The 26,048-nt window shown below is 41.5% G+C and overlaps 1 protein-coding gene across 7 annotated transcripts in view; it reads left to right on the top strand.

Annotated features, from left to right (window-relative positions):
• The window catches only part of ALPK1 (alpha kinase 1), a 205,727-nt gene that overhangs the window by 136,419 nt on the left and 43,260 nt on the right, over positions 1-26,048 (top strand). For all 7 annotated transcript variants that reach the window (XM_068281338.1, XM_068281329.1, XM_068281346.1 and 4 more), the window contains one exon: positions 2,277-2,431. In XM_068281338.1, the coding sequence (XP_068137439.1) occupies positions 2,277-2,431 (155 nt within the window). The remainder of the gene's footprint in view (positions 1-2,276; positions 2,432-26,048) is intronic.

The raw sequence follows: 26,048 nt of genomic DNA, 5'->3' as shown, positions 1-26,048 counted from the left end.
ACAGCCAATAATCTGTTTCTCCAAATTAGAAATTGTGATGAAGGATGTGGTTGATGTATTCCTTGCTAAATTTTAAGTCTCAGATTGTCTGGTTGCAGTAATATGTCATGTCTGCTTCTGGTATTAACCTATACAGGAAGCAGGTTGTCATGTAATCAACTGATCAAATTATCATGACGAGCCAAAGCCAATCAGAGCTTCAATGAAATGTATTTGATTTCACTTTTAGGAGAAGTCATGTAAGAGACAGGTATCATCTCTGATGAAGCCAGTTAAAAGGAAAACAAAAGTTTAACAGTTGCCTAAAGAAAACAATTAGATTTTATCTGGAAAATGAAACAAAAGTCCTTATTGGTTGCTCTAGTCAAGCGCCACATTTGTTTCAGTTCTGCTTGCACTTGTTTTGATAAATCAGTCCCTATAAGTGGTGTTCTCTTTGTTTTTCATACAACTGGTTTGGATACAACATGGAAGTACCAGTATCTCTCATGGATTTTTACTGCTGTCAAAGTGCATACATATACTAAATGGAAGCCAGCCAAAGTGGCTATTCATGGCTATAGCAGAGAGAGCATCTGTACAGTGCTTTACTCCCAAACTGTCACCAAAGGCATCCTGTCCCGATCCCTTGGGGCAACAACAGTTGTGCATGTGAACACATATTCAATATCCACATTGATGAGAATTTGATCCGCTGTTGCTTTCAGAAGGGATTGGAATAGAGAGTACATCTCCCAGCAAGGTCAACATCTGCAAGGAGTTTGTATGTTCTTCCCATGTCTGCGTGGGTTTTCTCCAGACACTCCAGTTTCCTCCCACATCTCAAAAACTTACAGATAAGTTAATTGGCTTCCCCCTAAATTGGCCCTAGTCTGCAATACATACACTACACCATACATACGTAGACATATGACTATGGTAGGGACTAGATTGTAAACCCCTCTGAGGAAAAGTTAGTACCAAGACAATATACTCTTTACAGCGCTGCATAATATGTCGGGACAATATAAATACTTAAATAAATAAAAGGCAGACAAACTGCAATACTACTTATTAATATTACTATTGTTATTTTCAACGCCACTCAAAACACTTTATTTTCAATTTTAAAGGACATGTGTCCCGAAAATCTTAAAATTCTAAAAACATGTAAACATATACAAATAAGAAGAACATTTCTTCCTGAGTTAAATGAGCCATAAATCACTTTTCTCCTATGTTGCTGTCACTTACAGTAAGTAGTAAAATTCGGACATTACCGACAGATTTTGGACTAGCCCATCTCCTCATGGGGGATTTTCAGGGTTTTCTTTATTTTTAAAGCACTTAGTAAATGGCAGTTGCTCCGTCCAACTGCCAAAAAATAGTGTGCGGTGTGCAGGGAGGCTGGCCAGCATCATTGTATAAATCATTTTCAGGGGATGTCTTTATAAAGAATAAAGGCCATGCTGAGAATCCCCCATGAAGTGATGGACTAACCCAAAACCTGTTGGTAATGCCAAAATTCTACTACTTACTGTAAGTGACAGCAACATAGGAGAAAAGTCATTTATGGATCATTTTACTCTGGAAGAAATGTACTTCTTATTTGTATGTGTTTTAAATATTAAGATTAAAGTTCCTCTTTAAAGACATATGACCATAGCAGCTTTATCTAAAAAAAACAACTATGCAGGGTAAAATGTTAGAAATTGTTTATCAAAATGCTTTAAAAATAATAAAATGCAAACATGGTATTACATGCACTTAAACCCTTTCTTTGCCTAAATAAGTATACTCCTGTATGTTCAGCTGGAAGTTCTCCAGACTCGCACAAAGTATGTTGGTGGACAGGTGAGATGCTGTAGACTTGGAAATGACCGTAAATGGCTGCTCACGAGCAAATATCATGCCTGAAGCTATGTTCTTAAGTGCAAAAGGCAAACTTTTTCAGCAGGTGAAAATAGATTTGGTTACAGCATTGATGGCGTTATTTCCGGAGAACAGCAGAAGACATGTATATCTCCACTCAGTGACAGTTGAATAAATGTTTTACTTCCCACTAAAAACCTATTTAATGGGCGATTGCTCCAGCTTACCTTTAGGGCAGAAGTGAATAGGTACTTAAGTGACAGACATTTTCTCATTAGTGTCGTGGTAAAAGGCAGCAGCACGTAGCAATAGCACAAAGGCATGTGGGAAACTGAGGTGTATGTTGGTGAGGTGCTCAACACTAGTAAATGAATTGTATCCTTATGTCTTGAAGATATTCTTACACGTACTCTGACCTTTTGTAGCCTCTCTGCCGGCCGACCTGAGGACTCTGATTCAGGAGGCAAAGGAAATGAAGTGGCCCTTTGTCCCTGAGAGGTGGCAATACAAACAGGCTGTTGGCCCAGAGGACAAAACAAACCTTCAAGATCTGATCAATCCGAGACTGCATGAGTTACTGGTATGGATCAAAAAGTCATACAAATTGTTTGTTAGGGATCTTTATTTGTGTTTGATCACATGGATTATTTTCTCCTTATAGTGCTTTTATCAGTTTTTCACAAATGTTCAAAGCCATTCAACTAATTAAAAAAAAAAACAGAGGTGAGAGATGTATGGAAGCTGCCATATGTATTTTCTTTTAAACAATACCATTTGCCTGGCAGTCCTGCTGATCTTTCTGGTCAGTACTGTCTGAATCACACACCTGAAACAAGCATGTAGCTAATCTTGTCAGATTTTTGGTAGAAACATCTGATCTGCTTGCTTGTTCAGGGTCTATGGCTAAAAGTATAAAGGTACCCATACATGTATATATGTATGTATGGGCAGATCAATCATGAAACAAATCTCTTTCTGATCAGAGAGAGATCTTTTGCCTGCCCATACATACCACCAATTCCCAATAGATTTCAGCATAAAAATGTATCTGGAAGCGGCCTAGTGACTCTGCCTCCACTGCCTGCCTGGCCACTCCCCAAAATATAAAATGTCCCCATTGGTGCATGTGCAGTGTAAATTCTCATCTGTCCAGCTGGCGCAACACCCTGGGTCCTCCTTTGTCAATCCCATGTCAGGCGTTACCACGCGTGCCACATGGGGCTTGCACACACATGCACCTGGTGTCGATTCATTGATTGGGCATGCTTGTTGCGGCATTGATTTTGTCGGATTTTGTCCAATCGGATGGTCAATTGGGCTGCAACATCACTAGATGTTTAGGCACTTTTAAAGGCAGTGGAGCAGCAGGACATCCGGGCAATATGCATTGTTTAAAAGGACATAAGAGAAATAAATATATCTGGCAGGCTCTCACCTCGGGTTCCTTTTAAGTGAAAATCATTCAACAACCGATGCATTATCTTGGATGAAGGAAAGCCCAACTCCTGGAAGAAAAAATGTTTTATTTCTGGATCTTATGTACAAGGTTTGTCAACCTGATGGGTTTTTATAGAGTTGAAAGCCAAGTCAAGTCAAATTTTTATTCCTGTCTGCCATTTCCACTAGGATTCATATTAAAGTCATAGAAGACCCAGGGGCAGAAAGTGAGAGAAAGTCTGACCACTGAAATCACAGACAGCAAAAAAAAAACTCCTGAGGTTGTAACTCCTTTTCTTATTATCCACATTTAAGTGGCCCTTTTTTCAGACAAGATCATTCATATCTAAAAATAGTATAAAAAGGGTACATGTCACACTATATGAACTTGTGTGAACAATCCCTTAAAGGGTACCTGTTGTGATGGAAATATGCAAGCTGCTTTTTATGACTTTATCCAGAAGTTGTTAGCTCCAAGCTCAGGGGTGGGGAAAATTGGTGCTATGTTATTATCTGGATTCAGAGCTTAGAGAGTCAGTGATCTAGAACAAGAAGGTTCTTTGGACTGCATACTTATTTTAGGTCAGTGATTCTGAATACAGAATACAGAGTACCCATTTAGTTCATGGTGAGCCAGAACCACTAGGATTTTGTAAGAAACAAAAATGAACCTAAAAGTTCCCTTACTTAGAAAATATTTATCTTGTTAAAAATTATTGCAAATAAAAGCATGTCATGTAAGGAAAGTGTCTATGTGTCTATAACATTATGTTCACTTTTAAGTTAAACTATCTGGATGTGCAACATTAGTAAACTGAAAGTAGTGGAGTTGCACACATCACAGAGTATCTGCCCATCAATCACAAGCAAATCAAATGCCCATAATAAAATAAACCGTACAGCTCAGTACACACTTCGGTGGTTACTAGGGATGGTCAGGACAATGCAAATCATTGTGAGTTGGTGCAGATTCTATGGTAATTTTATGCAAATGTATGCAGCTTGAAAATGGATCAATAGAATGTTGAGAGGCAGCTACAAGCTGCATATATTTGAAGTACACCCCCACTCTCCCTGTGATTCTTCACCCCTTCTCCACCACTGTCATTTGCCAGGGAATCTCCTTAGGCATTGCCTGTGTAAATGGTTCTTTAACCACTTAATGACCACAGGATGTATATATATATATACATCCAGTTTAGTTGTGGAGATTGCATCATAAGTTTGTTACTAAATGAGGCACACGTGGCATTATTTTAATCGTGACAAGTTGTAGAATACATTTTGGTGGGTCTTAAAGCTTGGACACACATCACATAAAAAATAGGTAGGGACAAACTCAATCCAACATAAAAAAGTCATTTTCAAAATTATGATAGAAAATTTTAGCAAAACTACAAGAGACATATGTGGTAACATTTTAACTGTGATAAGTAGTAGAATAGAGTTTAGAAAGTCTTAGGGATGAGGCCCATGTCCTGTGTATCTATTTAGTCACAAACGGAATCAAAAGGCGATTACTTTTTCGCATATTCTGTACCAAAATAAAAGACTTGTAAAATGAAAACAAAGTGACAGAATATGAAAGAAGCATACATTGTTACCTTAGGATCTTGGCTTTTTAAATATGTATGCCATAAGGGTATATTACTATTATTTTTGCAAATAAGGTCTTATAATCATCAATAGTGTACAATGAGAAAGCAAAAAAAACGAAAAACAGAAAAAAAGACACCTTTATTTCCAAACATAATGTTGTCACCATACATTGTGCTAGGAACATAATCTAAATATTGTTATAGGCAGGATGGATAAGCAAATAAAATGTGTGAGTTTCACTTATAGTTAGCACTGTTTATTGTAAAGCTATAATGGATGTAAATGGAGAAATAGTGTTTTTTTTTTCTATTTTTTACCTTCTTTTCCCTTTAAAATGCAGTGAAAATAAGGTAACTACTAAACAAAACTATCACACACTAAAAGCATAATTTGTCCTGAAGAAAAAAACAATATATAGTTCATTTAGGTGTGATTAGTAGTAATAAAGTTATTGGCGAATGAATGGGAGCAGTGCTGATATGTTAAAAATGCCTTGGTCCTGAAGTGGTTAAATAGGTGGGCAATGTTTTTTTTTTTTTTTTTTTTTCTCTGATCACTTTAAAAATCCATTCAGGTGTACACAAGGTCCTATATCTGACATTTCCTTGCACGTAACTGGATGTTTAAGGTGACCAAAGTGACACTTTACTCCTTTCTCATTATGAGAAATCTATCAGCAATCTCTACAGATATTCTTGCTCAGACCAACCAATAAGCATACTTTATAGGGAGGTGGAGCAAGAGGTGTATCGCTGTGAGGGAATAAAAAAAAGCAGTTGGCTAAATTAACCCAATAGGGCTGATTGCTTTTCTCTCTAGCAGGGTCAGGCACAAAAGAGAAAAAATACCAGTATAGACATCAGAAAGTCATCCAAAACAATCACAAATAATTATTTTGGACTGTAGCAGTCCAATGTCTGTACTTGGCATAACACCAGAATAGTCGAAGCTCCTGACTTATTGACTGATAAACAAAGTGACCGTGATATTGCTTAAATGAAGTACACATCAGTATCATAAGGTGCCAGCTGTACCAATGGAATACCTAATTGGATGTTTCATACTAATCATCAAGACCCAAAATTCAAATGATATTCTGAGATCACATGAAGCAGGGCGGTAATTCCGAGATCACATGCAACCCGGGAAACTCTCTAACCAAAATGCATTAAGATAGCAATACACCTAGCAATGATGGGCAGAATCGACTAAGAGACAAAACTCTCTCTGATCGAATCTAATTAGAGAGAGATCTGTTGGCTGCCCATACACAGCAGACCGATTCCCAATCAATTTCAGCATAAAATCTCTTGGGAATCAGCCAAGCTCGCCGCTTTGCTGCTGTTCCCCTAATGTATAAATGTATATGTGCATTTACATATTACCTGTCCTTTGTTGCAGTGCCCATCCGTCTTCCAAACCATTGCTCTTCTCTATACACACCGGCAGGTGTGGCACATGCGTAACATCACACGTGCGCCAGCGTGCTATGCGCCAGCGTGCTATGCGCCAGCAGTATGTATGGGAAGTGTAACGAAGAGCAGTGGATTCAAAAGATGGGCAGGCACCGCGACACAGGACAGGTAATGTATAAATGCACATACATATACATACACATTTATACATTAGGGGAACAGCATCGGGACTTCCGTTGCTTGTCCCGATATCGCTTGCTGTTACCGCCGTGCACTTGACTAACCAAGCTGGCCTGACGTCTTGCAGCATGTCCATCCGGTTAGTGCTACCAATTTCAACCCAAAATTGGTAACACTGTCGATTGAGCATGCACTTGGCACCGATTTTCATCCGATTCGATTTATAATCGACCGTAAAGTCGCTTGATGTATGGCCTCCTTTAGGGGGCCATTGTTTCAGACAAACTCCCCCAGGGCCCCTGATCCAACTGATAAGCCCCTCCCAGAATACTCCACAACTTATCCCGAGACCCCTGAAATATCTTCATAAGAGTAGGCTCTCACCTGTCCTGGTGGGCTCGCTCCTCTGTCATCCCGGAACTCCATGCACCCCCCCAACTTCATCCACTGCTGGCTGCATCTTCTCTGTTATTATGAAATAACATGTGCCTGGTCATGGAGGAGAGGCGCCCCTGCAAGGATGAAGATGGAAGTGCATGTAGCCACAGACTGACAGAGAAGCGGGCCAACCGAGACAGGTGAGCCATTACTTTGCCAAAGACATTGCAGGGGCCCCGGGGAGCACTGTTAAGTTGGGGGAGGGGTTACCAGCCCAGATACCTGGGGCAATTGCCCAGGTTGCCTATATGGTAGCGTTGACCCTGATAACATGAAGGCAAGGCCGTAATTCTTCGATCACATGGATGCAGGGCGATAATTCTCAGATCATGCACACAATTAGGAAATGGTGCGGCAGGGAAAAACGGTAGTTATGACATGACACACTAAATAAGTAAGTCACTATCACACACACAACAGTAAAGCAACAATTTGTGTGCTTAGAGAGGTTGGAGGTGGAGCACCCTACATCAGATTTTTATTTTATTTTAGTGTTTTCCTGATTATAAAAAGAAACAGGTTTGTACAGTTGGTACAAAACCTAATGAATTAAAATAAAAATGAAATAAATCACTATACATTGTGTTTAAATGAAACAAATGAGTGTAAGCACATCAGCCCTGCTTTTATCCTTTGTGTGTGTTGTATTGTACCCAACATGCCTTAAGAAGGAAGGCAGCCCCTTACATTTGGCTTATTATGTTGCAACATTAGACTAATTCTGTATTGTCATTTTATTTCGCCTTTTTTGTGACCTTCGACAGAAATTTATGACTGATTTTGACCTTTTCTGTGACCTCTGCAAAGCTTCTTAACTTAAAAGAGTACAGTCCTGATTCTCCCAGAATGAGCACCTGCAGGAAACGCCCTGAGAAACCTGGATAGATGAGAGATTAATGTGGCTAGAATAGCAAAGCAGTGTTTTCCGCATTATGCCCTCTCCACAGGTAGATAGGCTTTTACTGAGATGATACCAATTATTTATTGCCGAAACATCTGTTGATAACTGCAGCTGCCCCTGTTAAACAAAGCACATCACAGGGTCAAAGACTATAAGGACCTGAAATCCTTGCCTCATGCTAACTTGGGACTATTCAGTGGTTTTGTGCACCCTTCCCCCTCGGACGTGAGACCCTGGGAAGTCTACATGTTTCATACTTTATCAACAAGGAGCTGCCTTCTTCTTATGCACTTTGAAGTATCATTTCATCTTTTCAAGCAATTTATAGTTCACAGTTATTAAAAGGAGATAAAAAAGAATAATAACATCCACACCCACCACCCACATTCATTATGCTTTGGGAGAGTTAATACTTTGACCCACAGATAATAATGCATCTATTTTTGTCACTGCTAGTTTTGTTATACATGGTCAGCATTAAACCCATCTCCACAGCTATAGCTCGAACGTTAGCGCAGATGTGCTGTATTGTAGCTGGGACACTACTTGATGTTTTGCTCAGTCTATACTTGTGTTTATGATCGTCATTCTGGTTTTATGTCCTGGGCCATAATAGAATATGTATAGCACTCCGTAACTGCATTACATGCCTGCATCCTGTAGGTATGTGTGCATATAAATACAGCAACATTAGCTGCAAGGGTGACCATATACGACTACAAGTAGGAAATCCCAGTATGTTTTTTTCTGGCTCTAAATAGTAGCAACTGACTCTGACGGCCCTTTCGCACTACCGTAGCTGCGATCCAATTCAAAAAGCGGATCGTAGCTGTTTTTCCGATCGCTAGAGCACCGCGATAACATGTAAATTGTGGTGCTCTTTTTCCACTATGACGCTTTATTCGCGACTTATTTTTTGCTGAATCGCGATCTCCGCCCTCTAGATTCTCGTAGCAATCGCACTACATTCCCGACGACAGTACAGCGCAACACGCACAATGGTAAAAGCAGCTTGCACAATCGCAAGCCCCAGCCCTCAGCAGTCTATTCACCATACTTTCTGCAGAAGATCAATCTGTCCCTGATGTTTTTTGGGAGAGAAGTGGCTTTGCTGCCCTTCTTGACACCAGGCCATCTTCCAAAAGTCTTTGCCTAACTGTGCGTGCAGATGCGCTCACACCTGCCTGCTGCCATTCCTGAGCAACCTCTACACTGGTTGCACTCAGATACCGCAGCTGAATCCTCTTTAGGAGACGATCCTGGTGCTTGCTGGACTTTCTTGGACGCCCTGAAGGCTTCTTAACCTCCTTGGCAGTATGGACGAGCTCGGTTCGTCCATGACCACCGCTGTGCACCGCTCCGGCCCTAGTGGGCCGATTTGCACAATTGTTTTTTAAAACACGCAGCTAGCACTTTGCTAGCTGCGTGTTGTACGCAATCGCCGACGCGCGCCGTCGATCCGCCCGACGCGTAACAGGCCCCCCCCCAGGACCCGTGCACAGCCTGGCCAATCAGTGCCAGGCAGCGATGAGGGGTGGATCGGGACTCCCTGTGACGTCACGGTGTCGATGATGTCCATGACGTCATCGCGATCGTCCCCATGGCGACGGGGGAAGCCCTAAAGGAAATCCTGTTCAGAACGGGATTTTCTGGTGTGTTGGGTGGGAGGGATGCAGCAGGGAGGGGGGAATCATGTAGCTAGCGCTAGGCTAGCTACATGATTTTAAAGAAAAATTCAAAAAGTACTTCTGCGCAGCCACCCTGGCGATCTTAATAGAATGCCAGGGTGGTTTTAAAAAGATTTGAACCTTTTTCCTTGAAGTTCTTAATGATCCTAAAAATTGTTGATTTAGATGCAATCTTAGTAGCCACAATATCCTTGCCTGTGAAGCCTTTTTTATGCAATGCAATGATGGCTGCATGCGTTTCTTTGCTGGTCACCATGGTTTGCAATGGAAGATCAATGATTTTAAGCATCACCCTCCTTTTTGTCAAGTCTGCCATTCTAACCCAATTAGCCTGACATAATGATCTCCAGCCCTCTGCTCATCAACATTCCCACCTGAGTTAACAAGACGATTACTGAAATGATCTCAGCAGGTCCTTTAATGACTGCAATGAAATGCAGTGGAAGGTTTTTTTGGATTCAGTTAATTGTCATGGCAAAGAAGGACCATGCAATTCATCTGAACACTCTTCATAACATTCTGGAGTATATGCAAATTGCTATTATAAAAACTTAAAGAGGCACTTAAGCCTAGTACAAAAATGAGTTTTACTCACCTGGGGCTTCCCTCAGCCCCCTGCAGCCGATTGGTGCCCTCGCCGTGTCTCTGCGATGCTCCAGTCCCCGGCGGCGGCCACTTCCAGTTTCACCGTCAGGACCCGACAGGCATGGGAATGCGAGTGATTCTTCGCGCTCCCAGCCAAAATATCGCCCCCTATGCTGCTATTGCGACCTCCTGGCCGCAATAGCAGCATAGAGGGCGATATTTTGGCTGGGAACGCGAAGAATCACTCGCGTTCCCATGCCTGTCGGGTCCTGATGACGAAACCGGAAGTGGTAGCCGCCGGGGACTGGAGCATCGCAGAGACACGGCGAGGGCACCGATCGGCTGCAGGGGGCTGAGGGAAGCCCCAGGTGATAAAACTACATTTTTTTTACTAGGCTTAAGGTTCACTTTAAGCACCAACTTTTCTAATTTCCAATATTTTTGATAGTCTCCAAACTTTTGGCCAGGACTGTACAAGCAATGTCTGTATAACAACTATAATGTTTTTGATCTGATAGTTTAGGCATAGGGATTCATCAGTCTGGAACTGTCTGCTCTGTTGCTATGGAGGCAGTAAGAGGGACAATGCATGGTGCATGATGGAGTGGCTTGAGTGGGAGGGTTGAGCAGGGGAACAATGGGCTCTACCTGCATTGAGTCAGAACAATCCAGCTCTCTGGAACTTGTATCCAAGCCTCAGGGCCACTGCACACATGCTAGATGCTCAGCAGAGAAGGCCTCAACCAGTTGTCTCTGCCAAGAACCCTCTAGTTTGTGTATGAGGCTTTTGCCTGAAATAATTTGCTAATCCCAAATGACAATGGATAGGTTAAAGGAAACTCAGTGAGGAAGATATGGAGGATTCCATTGTTCACTTCCTGTTCAAAAATCCTACTTGCCAGGCTGCAGTGCTGATCATCTGCATTCAATATGTTGTAAGCCAGTGACCTAGTACAAGTATCCAGGCAAATATGCATTTTTAAAATAAACCAAAAAACAGCCTCCACATTACTCTCATATCAAGTTTTTTAAAGTGCCGCTTTCCACTTGGAGCTACAGCTGTTTATAATTCAGCTGCAGCTCCCGTTGTGCTGCAAAAACACAGCCAGAATCACTAGACCATGCCACACATGGCTATAGGGATTCAGATGCAGCCTGCAGAAATCTGCAGCATGCCTTCCAGATTCGCACAACAGTGTTGTTATCTATGTAAAAGAGCTTGTACTTTAGACAGCTTGTCGAAGTCAGTCTTTTTCCTGAAAAGTAAATAGAAGCTAAAACTGCTGAAAAACCACAAGATAATGATTCTAATGTTATTTAAGGCTTGGTTCACACATAAAAAGGTGTCCAGTCCTGTCCTGTCATTTTTTTTACAGTTGGCATCAGTTTTTCATGTGTTTCTATGGCTGTGTTCACACATAAATCTGTACATTTACGGTCTAGTCCTGTCAGTATTGTATCAGCTTTGTATGTGTTTCTATGGCTGTGTTCACACCTAAAAGGTGTACATTTCTGTTCCAATCAGGTAAAACTGATAAAAAGCATGCAAAACTGACAGGACAGTAATGAACCAAGCCTTACTGCAGGAAAGTGCAAAGGGTCATTAGTCCTGCTTCTATTTCAGCTTAAAAGGAATGTGGATTCTAAACTACAGCTGTGACAGGCTGATGACATTTTAAAAATAAATCTATAAAACTGAAAATAACAATATGAAAATATTTTCTATATTACTGTCACCCATACTACACATACAATTCATTATCTCACAAGTGTAATTTTACTTCAGGTTCACTTTAAGCTCCTACCCCCCGCACACCACCACTCTACAAATCAAACCCCTCTGTAAACACCTAACCCTAAACTCCTTTCTCTGTCTATTAACTCTATTCTCCCCCCTACACTATCCCTTGAAATTAACTCTCCTATAAATAATCCTAACCTATAACCCTTTCGCCCTATATGGATCTATATAAAGGCCAAGCCCTGGCTCTGATATCCAAAGCAGTGCAATATAATAGCCAAGTTAAAATACCTAAAACTAATATCCAGTGGTGATGCCAATAGTAACTGTAAGCAAGTGCTGCAGACGCCACATTAACTACTTTGTTGCAAAACACCAGAATACAACAGAAATTGGCCTGGAATGCACCTTGAAAGGCAACATAGTAATGTCATATTTATTTGGACATCACTAGGCTTTTTTGGCACACACAAAAAAAAATAGTGGGCTAATCTTATTGAATATTATCTGATATTACAGTCATATAAGAGGTAATTGTCAATGCAGAAATGCTGAGTGTGCTTTTTTTTAATTTTCTGACACTACCCAATGGCTTGTTTGAAATGTTGGTCATTCATTTTATTGTTGTCAAAGTTTTCCAGTAGTCACAAAAGCCATTTCCCATTAAAGTATACAGAGAGAGAAAGATAACATTTCCTTTTGTGTATGTGGGGCCTACATCAGGTGGAACGCTGTAATACGGGCTGCTTACTCTTGTCCTTACCAGTTGGTAACTCCCCCTGTGAAATCAGGACCCTTTCCCCAAATGTCAACGGAAAATGGGAGTCACACATGCACAATAGGCTGAGTGATAGTTGTGCCGGGACATTGTTGATATAATTGAGTTTGATCTCGTGTGCCAGATCTAGGCCAGGGTGTAATGAGATTTACCACAAGTCTGCTTGTTCCGCTTGTGAACTTCTTTTTCTTGTCTGCTGAATAAAGTCACTTTACTCAGGGGTGATCGTGAGCTGTTTGTGTGGAGGTTTTTACTAAACCACATACACTGTTTATTTTCATTTTTATTTTATTTTCAATTCTTTTACAGCTAACTTTAAGTTTACAAATATACAACCATTTGGCTTTGGTAAATAATAAGTCATATAATAAAAAAAATAGAAGTAACATGTATATAAGAATTAATTACCGTACTTATTAAAACAAAATAATATTTTTCGTTAAATTGTTACAGCAGTGATAGGAATATTTAATACAGACTAGATGATAAATTACGGTAGATCTGTCATTCTATATTCAACTTGAGTCAACATTTATTAAAGAGGAACTGTAGTGAAAATAACAAAATTAATACAATTGCTTATTGTTTATAATTTTCATTTATAAAGTATTTGTAGTGTTTGTCCATTGTAAAATCTTTCTTTTCCCTGTTTTACATTCTGAAATTAATCACTGGTGGTGACATCTTTAGTTTTGCCAGGTGATCTGTATGGAACGTTCATTACTGAGAGTTCTATGCACAGAGGGAGCTATTGCTTGCTTGGCAGTTGGAAAAAGCCATTATTTCCCACAATGCAATGAGGTTTACTGACAGCAAACTGTCAGGACCATGGTCATCACATCATACTGTAGGAGGGGTGTAACCAGTTCAGCCTTCAGTGACGTTTCACCTTATGCATCCGAGCAATTTTCACCCATTCATTCGCCAATAACTTTATCACTACCTATCACAATGAAATGATCTATATCTTTTTTTTCCACCACCATTTAGGCTTTCTTTGAGTGGTATTGAGAAGTAATTTATTATAAATCTATTTTATCAGGAAGATTAAGAAAAAAATTGAAAAAAATCATTATTTTTCAGTTTTCGGCCATTATAGTTTTAAAATAATACATGCTACCGTAATTAAAACCCATGTATTTTATTTTTCCACTTGTCCCGGTTGTTACACCATTTAAATTATGTCCCTATCACAATGTATGGCACCGATATTTTATTTAGAATAAAAGGTGCATTTTTTAAGTTTTGCGTCCATCACTTATTACAAGCCCATAATTTAAAAAAATAACTGTAATATACTTTACTACATACATATAAAAAAAATAAAAGTTCAGGCCTTAAGTAACTATTTATGTAATTTTTTTAATTGTATATTTCTTTTTTCTTACCAAAAAAATTATGTGTACCTATCAAGGAGTGTGGGAGGTAAGGGGCTAATTTTAAAACTAAAAAAAATGTCATTATCTGGAAATTTTTATTTCCAGATGTAATTTTACTATTTGGCCACAAGATGTCCTTGCAGCTCACTTCTAAATTTGTAGTAATACTAAGCAGTACGGAAATGATGCGAGGAGAAGACAGTGTCGGTCTTTCATACGGGGACTTAGATCAATGAATGGGAGCTTTGTTCCCATTCATTGATCTCTGGGATAACGGAAGGCGGCGGGAGCGCACGCAATCATGAGCCCCAGGCAGCAACAGCAGTGTAGCCTATCTGGACGGATATATCTGTCCAGATAGGATTAAGTGGTTAACCACAATATCAGCACTACAGACCCTCCCCCCCCCCCCCCCCCCCTGATTATCTATTTGAGAAAAGGTATAGATTTCTCATGGAAACGGGGTATCAGCTACTGAGTGAAACAAAAGTTCAATCCTTGATTAAAGTTCCTCCTTAACCATATACACATTTTTATGTTTACAATAAAGCAGTCAGATGTTGGGTTTCCTAACACACAAAAGTGAGATTTCAAAGTCTTACAGAAAAAAAAATAGGCATGTCTAAATTATTGCATGCATGCATTTAATTTCCTGAGCACATATTGTGAATCAGACTCAGATAAAACAGAAGACTGGACATACTGAGCGAGAAAATTGTTATAGCAGACATACTGTAGGCCTCATGTTTATTACTGTAGTATTATAAAATCTTTGTAATTTCACAAGAACCACAAATCATGTTTGTAGTCCCATTTTCCTAGACTGGTTTGTATCTAAATATTGGCCACGAGGAGATAATGGGCCTGATACACTAAAGTCCAGTAAAGTTGCCATACACAGGGAGCGTAAATGTTCTTTTTTGATAATGTGTTAAAATATCACCTAGGAAACCAATTAAGACAAAAAATGAATTGAATAAGGGCTAATGGGCCTGATCCAATTAAATTTTTCTCCTAAAAGATAATTTTCATCTTCTGTTCAAAATAACTTTTCAGCACTCTGCAATATGTACCAAAAACTACCAAAAGTAAGACAATACAATTTACATTAAAATAATGGTACAAGGGCTTAATTTTTTTCTGAAGACTTCCTTTTTAAACTTTATACTTCTTTCTCTGTCTGCATAATTCCATTCTGTGACGTCATCTTCGTCTACGTCTATCTTCTAACAGCATTTTCAGCTTTTCTCGCCTTCCATTTCCTTTAAACTTATTTTTGTAGTCTTTTGTTCCTCTATTCTTCTAGTTTGTTTTTTTTTTACAATAAAGCCTTCTTTTTTTTTAAATACTGTTTTTGAAGAACCCACGGCAGCACCTCCACAACTCCATTAGACCACAATACAGAGAAGGGATTCCAGTAGAAACATCTTTAACTCTCCCACAATCTGAATCCTTCTTGAGGCAAGCCCCAGCAATACATGAAAACATGTTTTATGTCAGAGTTCCCCTCTTTATGCTGTTGTGGCATTGATAGGAACCCTAACCCTAAAGTAAATGTATCTAAGTACCATATTTTTAATCCAACACTGCTGAAACAGGATGGTCTCTGAGTTGCTATCATCCAGGTTCTTTTCTCCGCAGGAAGGTTTCCCCACAGTTTTGGACTGACATTAAATTAAGGCTTTGGCCTCAGATTGTGAGCTTTGTCAGCCCCATCTCTTGTCATTGAGCTAATGTAGAGAATGTTAGACAGATATACAGTCAGTGTCGTAAACACTATTCAGTTCAGTAGGCTCCATGTGAGCTTAGGAAAGGACCTACAGTATCTCTAGTTTATGCAATAATTTGGACACAGGGTAAGGTGAAATAGGATGTCTTAATCCAAAGCCACAATGAGCAGATTCAGGAAGTACTGTGAAGATCCTGACAATGACTTTGCACTGACATAGATTTCACTGAGCCACCTACGGGTGCCTAAAATGCATCTGCCAGAGGCCAGTGAAAAAAACAACTGTGTGATTCCAGTAGCATACACACAACCACAGTGAAAACGCTTACATTGCAGGTACAGGTGTGCTTTTTCAACTTTTAAAGCAAATTTGAGATGATACATTGTATGTGTAGTACTTATAATAAACTGTATGTAGTACTTATAATAAATAGAACACTAGTACCATAGAATAGACTCTCACATTAGTATTTTCAGTAAAAGGGCTGCAATTTTTAGATTGAATTCGAATCAAAAGCAAAAAGTCTGGTGTAAAATCTGCTTAATTTGGTTGCAAAACAGACAGAAGTAGTGACTCTGAAGTTTCCAGCACTAAAACTTTTTTTCCTCAGCCAGTTAAGAGTGTTTGCATTCTATTTACTTGGATCCTCCAGAGGGAGGACCATCTGCCTTCACCAGGCCATTGAGAAACAGGAACCACGCTGCAGAGTAGCACGGACTGGCTCGGGCTTTAGCAGAAAAAGCTGAGGATGATTGGGACTGTTCCACTGTGCAGGCACCGAAGGCTCATGCTTGCGCAGTAGCACAGACCTGATCAGGCTCAGCTTTTTCCTCTCAAGTTCAAGCGGGTCTAGACTAACACACAGGTTTCAATGAGGGTCAACATGCAGTTTTGTGGAAGGGACAGCGCAGCTTGGCGGAGAAGGACGGGGAAGACTCTGGATTGTCCAGAGGCTCCACTCTACTGAGGTAAGTACCCACATTGGTCACTTTTTTCCTTACAGGCTTCCTAGCCTAGCCCATCACGTAGCTACATATATGTGATGGTATGACCCAGATGAGGACTGCAAACTTTCCCCACACATTTATGATATAATTTAAAGAGGTTCTGTGGAGTGCTGCAAAAAACAGAAACTAACACTTACTTAGGGCTTCTATCAGCCCCTTTTAGCTGTCATGTCCAGCGCCATCCTCCTCCATTCGTTCCCTGCCGCTGGTCCCAGTCTAATTATGCATCTAACGCTACTGTGGCTGCGGCTGGGTGCGTGCGTGCTCAATCTCGCTTGCGTCTCCGGGAGCTTACTGCGCAGACACAGTACAAGAAAACCTTGTACTGTGCCTGCGCAGTAAGTTCCCGGAGATGCAAGTGGAAGCATGCACTATTCGTCTTGTTAGACAAATAATTGACCGGTGCCAGCGGCGGGGAACAGGTGATCGGAGGAGGACAGCGCGGGACATTACAGCTACAGGGGGCTGATAGAAGCCCCAGGTAAGTGTCAGTTTTTGTTTTTTGCAGCACTCCACTGAACCCCTTTAAAACCTTTAATCAAACTAGACTACATTGGCTGAACTATTTATTTTTTGTCCCACCTTGGAGCACTCCTTAGCGAGTATTTGATATATTACAGGGGCAAAAATGTATTGCCTATAATTGTCTTTCAGAAAGGTAGGTTGTCCTAATGGATACCATATTTCTTATTCTTGTATTCATAGTTGGATTAAAATATTTCTGGTCATTGTGGCTGGGTATAGATGATTGTCCACAGAAGGACATGTTGTTTTTGTACAAGCGCAAGCCTTGCAGCCTCAGAAACAAACAGAACAAGCATTCTAGTTGCAGGGAAGAACTTTTACTCTGTACCATGTTTGTTTAATGCTAACTGATGCAAATGAACTGCCTTTGTTAGCGTTCTCTCACTACAGCCTCTGATTTGCATTAGTAAGTAGCATCTAAGTTCAACTCACTCTCATGATCTTTTAAGTTCAAGATTGATCTTGTAGGTCTAAGAAAACATTGTTACTCTAAATGTACCCTTGGCACCCAAACAGGAGATGTAAAGAGCAGAAAGGCAGCGCACCCAAGCAAGAAAACAAGAAAACACATTCAGAAGCTTCATTCTTTGCAACAGGCTTGGCATCCTCAGCTGTTGTGTAAATTCTTAAAGGAGGCTGCATCATTACCAGCTTAGAGAAAACACGGGCTAAGTGAAGGAGACAGATAATGCCTCTTTAATTCCCTCAACACCTGGCACAGAATTTTAAACATGTGCCCTTTGTGCAGCAGTCTCAATGGCATCCCGACATTTCCCACCATGGGAATTTAGTGTGAGAACTGATAGGTTTACATTGACACATCATGTATAGAAGCCTTGCCAGTCTATTTTCAAATGGCGCATTAGTAAGTGTCTTTTTTCACTATCCTCTTGTGTTGTAGTATTTTAGGCAGCGTTCACACTTTTCTGTGCAAGTTCCACATGCAATTTTTCACTTGTCCAATTCTTGTGTTTTATCAGGCTTTTTTCTACTTTGATTTTGTGTGCATTTTTATATGATTTTTTGGATTGTGTCTTTTTTTATTGTGCATCCCAATGAAGTTAATTTACAGAAAAATGTATCTAATGGACTTCAAAATCAGATGTGACTTTCACAAATGAAATATGATTTTCACATCATCAATATGAAAAATCACAAAACACATGAAAAATAAGAACAATGCAGGTCAATTGTGATCCAATTGGAACATTACATTAGACGTGTGACAAACACAACAAAGTTCCGCTTGTGGCTCGCAATGTCACATAAGTGTGAACGAGGCCTAAATATTTCATTGGGGCTGTTGCACAGGTAGTGAAAAGTGGATGCTTTGGAAAATACTACTAAATAATCCATAAAGACAAGCTAGAACAGCAAGGCACTTAGTTACTACCAAGGATCAGTAGGTCTGAAACTTGTGTGTTTTGACTGCTTTGTCATTCATACATTATTTATTAGATACACTTTAATCTCACTTATTACAGTGTGGCAGTGCTGAGCATTGTACACAATACTATGGTTCTTTGGCTTGTTAGACTTTTAGCACCCAGGGGACCATCAGGCTATATGCTAGCAGCAGCTATTTTTCCAGTAGTGGGAAAATTTAGGCAATGTTTGGAGTAAAGCAGCCAGCATTCCTCAGTAAGAACACTATGTTAACTGTTAGGGCTATACCCTACTACAGCAATCGCTGGCGTTTCCAAAAGCACTATTCTACTTAAAGTGAATGAAGCTGAGCCCACAGAGCGATTGCAATTTCCCCAAATCACAGGCGCGAGTCCTGTGCAATTCCTGCAGCATTTTCAGTCATTCAATCTAATAGAGGAAAGTGATGGTCCAAAATCCTTTTCTCTAAATCACTCTGGAATTGCTTGTTAACTACTTGCCAACCACTCCATGCCAAGTGGCGTAAACAAGGCCTTAAAGCTGTAGTGCCCTAAATTGAAAAAAATTGCCTGGTTACTAGGTGGGTGTAAGCCTACGGTCCTCAAGTTGTTAAAGTTAACCTGAGATGTAAAATAGGTTGTATTTATACTTACCTGGGGCTTCCTCTATCTCCATGAGGATTGTGGCCTCCCACGCCGTCCTCTTCGGCCCCTCCGTTCTTGAGCTATGCCTCCCGGTAATGCAGCCGGCCACCCTCTTCTGCGCAAGCTTGGCTGTCCGCACACCCCTCATTGCGCTACCGGTAGCGTTCTGTGCCTGCGCAATAGTAGTGGGGACCGGAGCACGGCGGGGGTGCGTGTGCAGCCGAGCCATGCATACACAATAGCCCATGACTGGTGGCAACTGACCAGATTACTGGGAGTGATAACGACAGAATGGAATTGACATAGAGGAGAGTAAGGGAGGCTACGGTCCTTATGGGGCTGGAGGAAGCCCCGGTAAGCATAAATAAGTCTCAGTGTACCATTTCAGGTATACTTTAACTACCTAACGACCACGTCACGCCGATGGGCGTGATCGCAACGGCAGCCCCAGGCCGGCTAATGTCAATTGCCATCAAGTCCTGGGGCGGGGTTTTGCAGGAGATCACTGATCAATTCAGTCTTGATGATCTAATCTGCCAATATACTATTGTTCCAACATACACAGTTAATTCACTATCAATTGATATTTTTCAGTTTATTGATCGAAAGTCGGACCTGACTTGATGGAAAATCTCTGTGTGAGAGGGACAGGGCAGATGCAGTGGAGTGATGATGATCGAGCAGTACAACACTTGAGATATGCTTGATAGGCTCTTGCTAAAGTCTATAAAAATTTACTTTGCCATGTAGGGAAGGAATTGATCACTGTCCGATCAAATTCCAATCAAAATAGGGATTGATGGGTCTGGAATATTCAGTCATAATTTATATGTGTGAGGCCTGCTTTGAAAGGACCCCCAAAAACTGGGTGCTAATACTTTTTTGTACTATTATAGAGCTTATTGCTAATACCACAAATAAATGTCACCCACTCCTGGGGATTTATCAATCAGCATAAGTCCTTGGGTGATTGAAGAGCGAGTGTGCTTGGTGGAAGCATGGCAGTGGGAAATTATGTGGGATAACAAGTAATCAAAGTCCCTGGCACTGTCAGCAGCTTGTGCTGTCTCCATTCATGCTCTGCAGTTAGATGACACCATAGGTTGTATGGCATGATGCAGCTGCAGCCTGCCGCCTCTTCAGAATGAGATGCTTCATTTAGATTTTCCTCAATGCTATTCAAGTGCTTATTTTCCTCCTGAAGAAACACAAACAGATGCAAACTTCTGTAAACACTTTAGGAATGAATTCAGTGAGTTTGGCCTCTCAGCAGCATTCAATAGGTGACAGAAAAATGTCTAATTAGTGCAAGTGGAAATAATAGGGCCACTTGGATTCCATCCATCCTCCACTAAGTCTGCTTTTCCGAGCAACTCAAAACCCTTTTGTTTGGCAGGTCACTCTCTTTCAGGCCTTTGTGCTCTAATCTACGTAGAGGAGAAGTGGAGGAAAAAAAATAGATGAGGCGGCGTTCGTTATTTAAATCCACACTATACTGTTAGTAAAGAAGCAATGCGCAAGGGCTGCTTTCAGGTGCTTTGAAACATTCCTTTATTGTGTTTAACAACAGGTATTCTGCTTGTGCCAGGTGTAAGTGTCTTCATTGTGCTGGGAATATTGTATGCTGCCTTTCTAGGCAACGCTTTTTTCCCCTTACCTTTCTATTCATTTATCACATCTCAAAAGTTTGCAGCCCACTTAATTGGTCCTTTGAAATCTGAGTCATAAATTAGAGACTTTCCTTATGATTATACATTTCTCAATTAACCAGGGTAATCAATTCTACGGGTTTTCATTTGTATTTTCTGTTTGGAAGAATATCAGTTATTACGGTATAGATAGTCCGGTGTTAGATAGTTGTTAAATATATGAGTGGTGAATTTGAAAGATATCCCACACTAGTTGTCATATATTTCTATTGCTTTTTTGTTCTTTTATATTTCCCCCCTTTTTTTTTTTTTTTTTGCAATAAATTGTATTGTTCTTTAAACAGAAAAAAAAAAACTAAACTGTGATAGAAAGGTTATCAGAAACAAACATCCATTTACATATGGTAGACATCTTTTGTCATCTAGCATTATCCAATGGACAAAACAGTGCAATTCATCAGTAAGTGAACAATCAGTCCACCACTGACAATGATAACATTGGTATCTGAGCCAGAACAGCGACAAGAGAGGAAAAAGAAAAGAAAAAGCAATGGACAGCAGGCAGAATATACATACATCAAGGGAAAAGGAAGAGGATATACACAGAGTGGTATGTGGCCAACCATGCTTCCCAGATTTTATAACATTTCTGAGGGCAGATTCTATTTTGAAACGTTTACCTCTGTAGGGAAGAGCAGTATTGACAGCATTCATTCATCCATTCAGGAATTTTGGCGGATCTGCTTTACTCCAGCAAAGGAGGGTTTCTATTGTAGCATATTAATAAAGAAACCTTGTCAAGTTTTTTTTATGTCTAGGTAGATAATCCCTCTCTATAATTTCCAGACCTGTGGAAAAATGTACCCTCTTTAACTTAACATTTAGCAGATTCAGAGCCGATTGATGTGTTAATTCTACTCAGTCTGGCAGAGGTATAATAGATCCTGATTAAGGTTTTTAAATAGATTAATCTATTTCTGTAGGACACCGACAGTAGTATGGGAAGCTCTACCTGACTCTCAGTCCTCATCATCAGTGTCTCCTAGGGCAGACTGCCTTCTATTTCGAGTCTATTGATAAGCAACAGTATATACTTGAAAGAGGCTTATTTAGCCATTGCGTAATTAGGTGACTATCCAAATAATTTATTTCCAGCATAGCTTGAGAGATATGGACCAGATGACCCAACAGGGACTGAAAAAATACCAGAGAGAAAACACCAGGAGCCAATGGTGTGTTACTCTTGTACAACAAGATCAGCAAATAAGGAAAAGTACTCACAAAGGTAGTTGTATAAGCATGCAACAACCAGTTAAAACCTGCAGAGAGGAGAATCTTTATTTTCACCAGACATGACTGGGTTGTGCATGGAATTGGGCTTGGCATGTACAGGATACAAGTACAGGACAGCGCACACAGAATACAGTCAAAAGGAACAGAACATTTTCACACGCAGAGAAAAATAAGGTGGCATAATTTACAAAAAAAACTCAATTCAAACAGAAGAACTTGAGAACATCTATGTACAATGTGCATCAGTACAAGCATAGTATTATTTGACTTGAAGTGGTTGGGGGGAGGGGGGGGGGGGAGTGGAGAGAGTTAAGAAAGTTGACGGCTGAGGGAAAGAAGCTCTTCCTGTGTCTTGAGGTCTTGGTGGAGATGAAACCGAAACCTCCAGTTCAAAGGGAGCTGACTAAAGAAGTGGTGGCCTGGGTGTGAGGGATCATTGGCGATCCTTAGTGCTCTGGTGCACAGCCTGGAGTGATAAAGGAGGTCCAAAGTGGGAAGAGATCTCCTGATGATCCTCTCCGATGATCTGATGTGCCCCTGCAGTTTTTCCGTTCTCTGCTGGAGAAGCCGGCATACCAGACCAGAATGGAAGATCAGAGGACAGATTCAGTTGTAGCGGAGTAGAAGTGTGTCAGATGTTTTTGGGCCATACCGAACTTCTTCAGTTGCTGGAGGAAGAATAGGCTCTGCTGGGCTTTTCTCTGTGTGGAGACAGGGTTGGCTTCCTATCTCAGGTCAGGTTGGAGATGGTGGTGCCCAGAAGGCGGACACAGGGAACTCTTTAACCTCCGGAGGGTGCCACTCAGGCCCCGCTGGGCCGATTTTGACAATTTTATTTTAAAACACGCAGCAAGCACTTTGCTTACTGCGTGTTTACACCGATCGCCGCCGATGCGCCACTATCCGCCGCGCTATAGGCCCCCCCCCCTCGAGACCCTGTGCGCAATCAGTGCCAGGCAGCGCTGAGGGGTGGATCGGGACTCCCGATGATGTCACGACGTCGATGACGTCATCACGATTGTCACCATGGCGACGGGGGAAGCCCTAAAGGAAATCCCGTTCAGAATGGGATTTTCTTATGGGAAGACTTGCCAGCGGCGATCGGAAGGGTGGAAGGGACGCTGCAGGGAGGGGGGAATCATGTAGCTAGCGCTAGGCTAGCTAAATGATTTAAAAAAAAAACACAAAAAATAGTGCTGCGCCGCCACCCTGGCGCATTTAATAGAACGCCAGGGTGGTTTAACTTCCTTACCATCAATATGGATTGATATGGATATGGTGGAGGAGCACCTCCTAAAATCAACGATCACCTCCACAGTTTTTGCGGTGTTTAGGACCAGACTATTCTCCCTGCACCAGTGGCAGCTACTCTCGACCTGGTGGCAGTATGCCTTCTCCTAGTTTTTGTGATGAGACCGACTATGGTGGTGTCATCAGCAAATTTGATTACTTTGACCCAACGTGGATCTGCTGTTGTTTGTATATAGGGAGAACAGAAACACCAACCTTGTGGGGGCCCTGTGTTAGTGATCCTAGGTTGTGTGGAGATAGTGCCTAACTTGATGACCTGGGATCTGTTGGTGAGAAAGTCCATGATCCACAGGTGTAGGGTGGGGTGGACCCCGAGCGCGGCGAGATTCTCTTAAAGCATTTTGGAGCCGAGGGTATTAAACGCCGAGCTTAAATCCAATAGGAGGATCCTGGTGTAAGGGCCTGGTCTGCCCAAGTGATCATAGACAAGCTCCAGGGAAATGTTGATGGCGTTGTCGGTAGACCTGTTCACGTGAACTTGGGCTGGATCTCTGTGGAGAGCTCGAGGAGGGAGAGCAACATACTTTCAAAAGCTTTCATGATGACGGGTGTAAGTGCCACAGGCCTGAAGTTGTTGAGGTTGGGGACTCCCTGCTTTTGTGGACAGGGATGATGATGGACCTCTTGAAGTAAGCAGGGACTTTGCATCCCTAAAGGGACCTAGGGAAGATGGAAGAGAGCTGATAAGCGCAGGTTTTCAGGCAGGATGGTGGCTCTCCGACTGGACCTGAGGCTTTCCTAGCATTTAGCCTTAGCAAGTGTTTCAGGACATCAGCCTCGTTCACTGTTGGCGGGGGTGAGTTTGGACCCAGGACATCTGAGGCAGCCGAGTGGGCAGGTGGCTGTGGGAGAACTGCAGGTGCTGCCTGGTTCTCAAATCTGCAGAAGTCACTGAGACTCTCGACAAGTTCAATGATAGGTGTTGCATGCTGGAGGTGGGGGTGGGGGTGGGGGGGGGGCTTGTAGTTGGAGGTGGTCCTCACGGTTTAGGGCCCCTAAAATGCCAGGGCAGTATAGGAACCCCACTAATGACCCCATTTTAGAAAGAAGACACCCCAAGGTATTCCGTTAGGAGTATGGTGAGTTCATAGAAGTTTTTTTTTTTTTTTATTTTTTTGTCACAAGTTAGCGGAAATTGATTTTAATTGTTTTTTTTCACAAAGTGTCATTTTCCGCTAACTTGTGACAAAAAATAAAATCTTCTATGAACTCACCATACTCCTAACGGAATACGTTTGGGTGTCTTCTTTCTAAAATGGGGTCATTTGTGGGGTTCCTATACTGCCCTGGCATTTTAGGGGCCCTAAACCGTGAGGAGTAGTCTTGAAACAAAAATGACCTGTGAAATCCTAAAGGTACTCATTGGACTTTGGGCCCCTTAGCGCAGTTAGGCTGCAAAAAAGTGCCAATCATGTGGTATCGCCGTACTCGGGAGATGTAGTATAATGTGTTTTGGGGTGTATTTTTACACATACCCATGCTGGGTGGGAGAAATACCTCTGTAAATGACAATTGTTTGATTTTTTTTACACACAATTGTCCATTTACAGAGAGATTTCTCCCACCCAGCATGGGTATGTGTAAAAATACACCCCAAAACACATTATACTACTTCTCCTGAGTACGGCGATACCACATGTGTGACACTTTTTTGCAGCCTAGGTGCGCTAAGGGGCCCAACGTCCTAATCACAGGTCATTTTGAGGCATTTGTTTTCTAGACTACTCCTCACGGTTTAGGGCCCCTAAAATGCCAGAGCAGTATAGGAACCCCACAAGTGACCCCATTTTAGAAAGAAGACACCCCAAGGTATTCCGTTAGGTGTATGGCGAGTTCATAGAAGATTTTATTTTTTGTCACAAGTTAGTGAAAAATGACACTTTGTGAAAAAAAAAAAAAATCAATTTCTGCTAACTTTTGACAAAAAAATAAAATCTTCTATGAACTCGTCATACACCTAACAGAATACATTGGGTGTCTTTTTTCTAAAATGGGGTCCGTTTCTGGGGTTCCTATACCGCCCTGGCATTTTACGGGCCCAAAACCGTGAGTAGTCTGGAAACCAAATGTCTCAAAATGACTGTTCAGGGGTATAAGCATCTGCAAATTTTGATGACAGGTGGTCTATGAGGGGGCGAATTTTGTGGAACCGGTCATATGCAGGGTGGCCTTTTAGATGACAGGTTGTATTGGGCCTGATCTGATGGATAGGAGTGCTAGGGGGGTGACAGGAGGTGATTAAGGGGGTGGTTAGAGGGGAAAATAGATGCAATCAATGCACTGGGGAGGTGATCGGAAGGTGGTCTGAGGGGGATCTGAGGGTTTGGCCGAGTGATCAGGAGCCCACACGGGGCAAATTAGGGCCTGATCTGATGGGTAGGTGTGCTAGGGGGTGACAGGAGGTGATTGATGGGTGTCTCAAGGTGTGATTAGAGGGGGGAATAGATGCAAGCAATGCACTGGCGAGGTGATCAGGGCTGGGGCCTGAGGGCATTCTGAGGGTGTGGGCGG

This window comes from Hyperolius riggenbachi, chromosome 1, assembly GCF_040937935.1.
Source record: "Hyperolius riggenbachi isolate aHypRig1 chromosome 1, aHypRig1.pri, whole genome shotgun sequence".
Classification (NCBI taxonomy): Eukaryota; Metazoa; Chordata; class Amphibia; order Anura; family Hyperoliidae; genus Hyperolius; species Hyperolius riggenbachi.
Note: the sequence above shows the minus strand (reverse complement) of the source record. Positions and strands in the feature narration are given on the sequence as shown.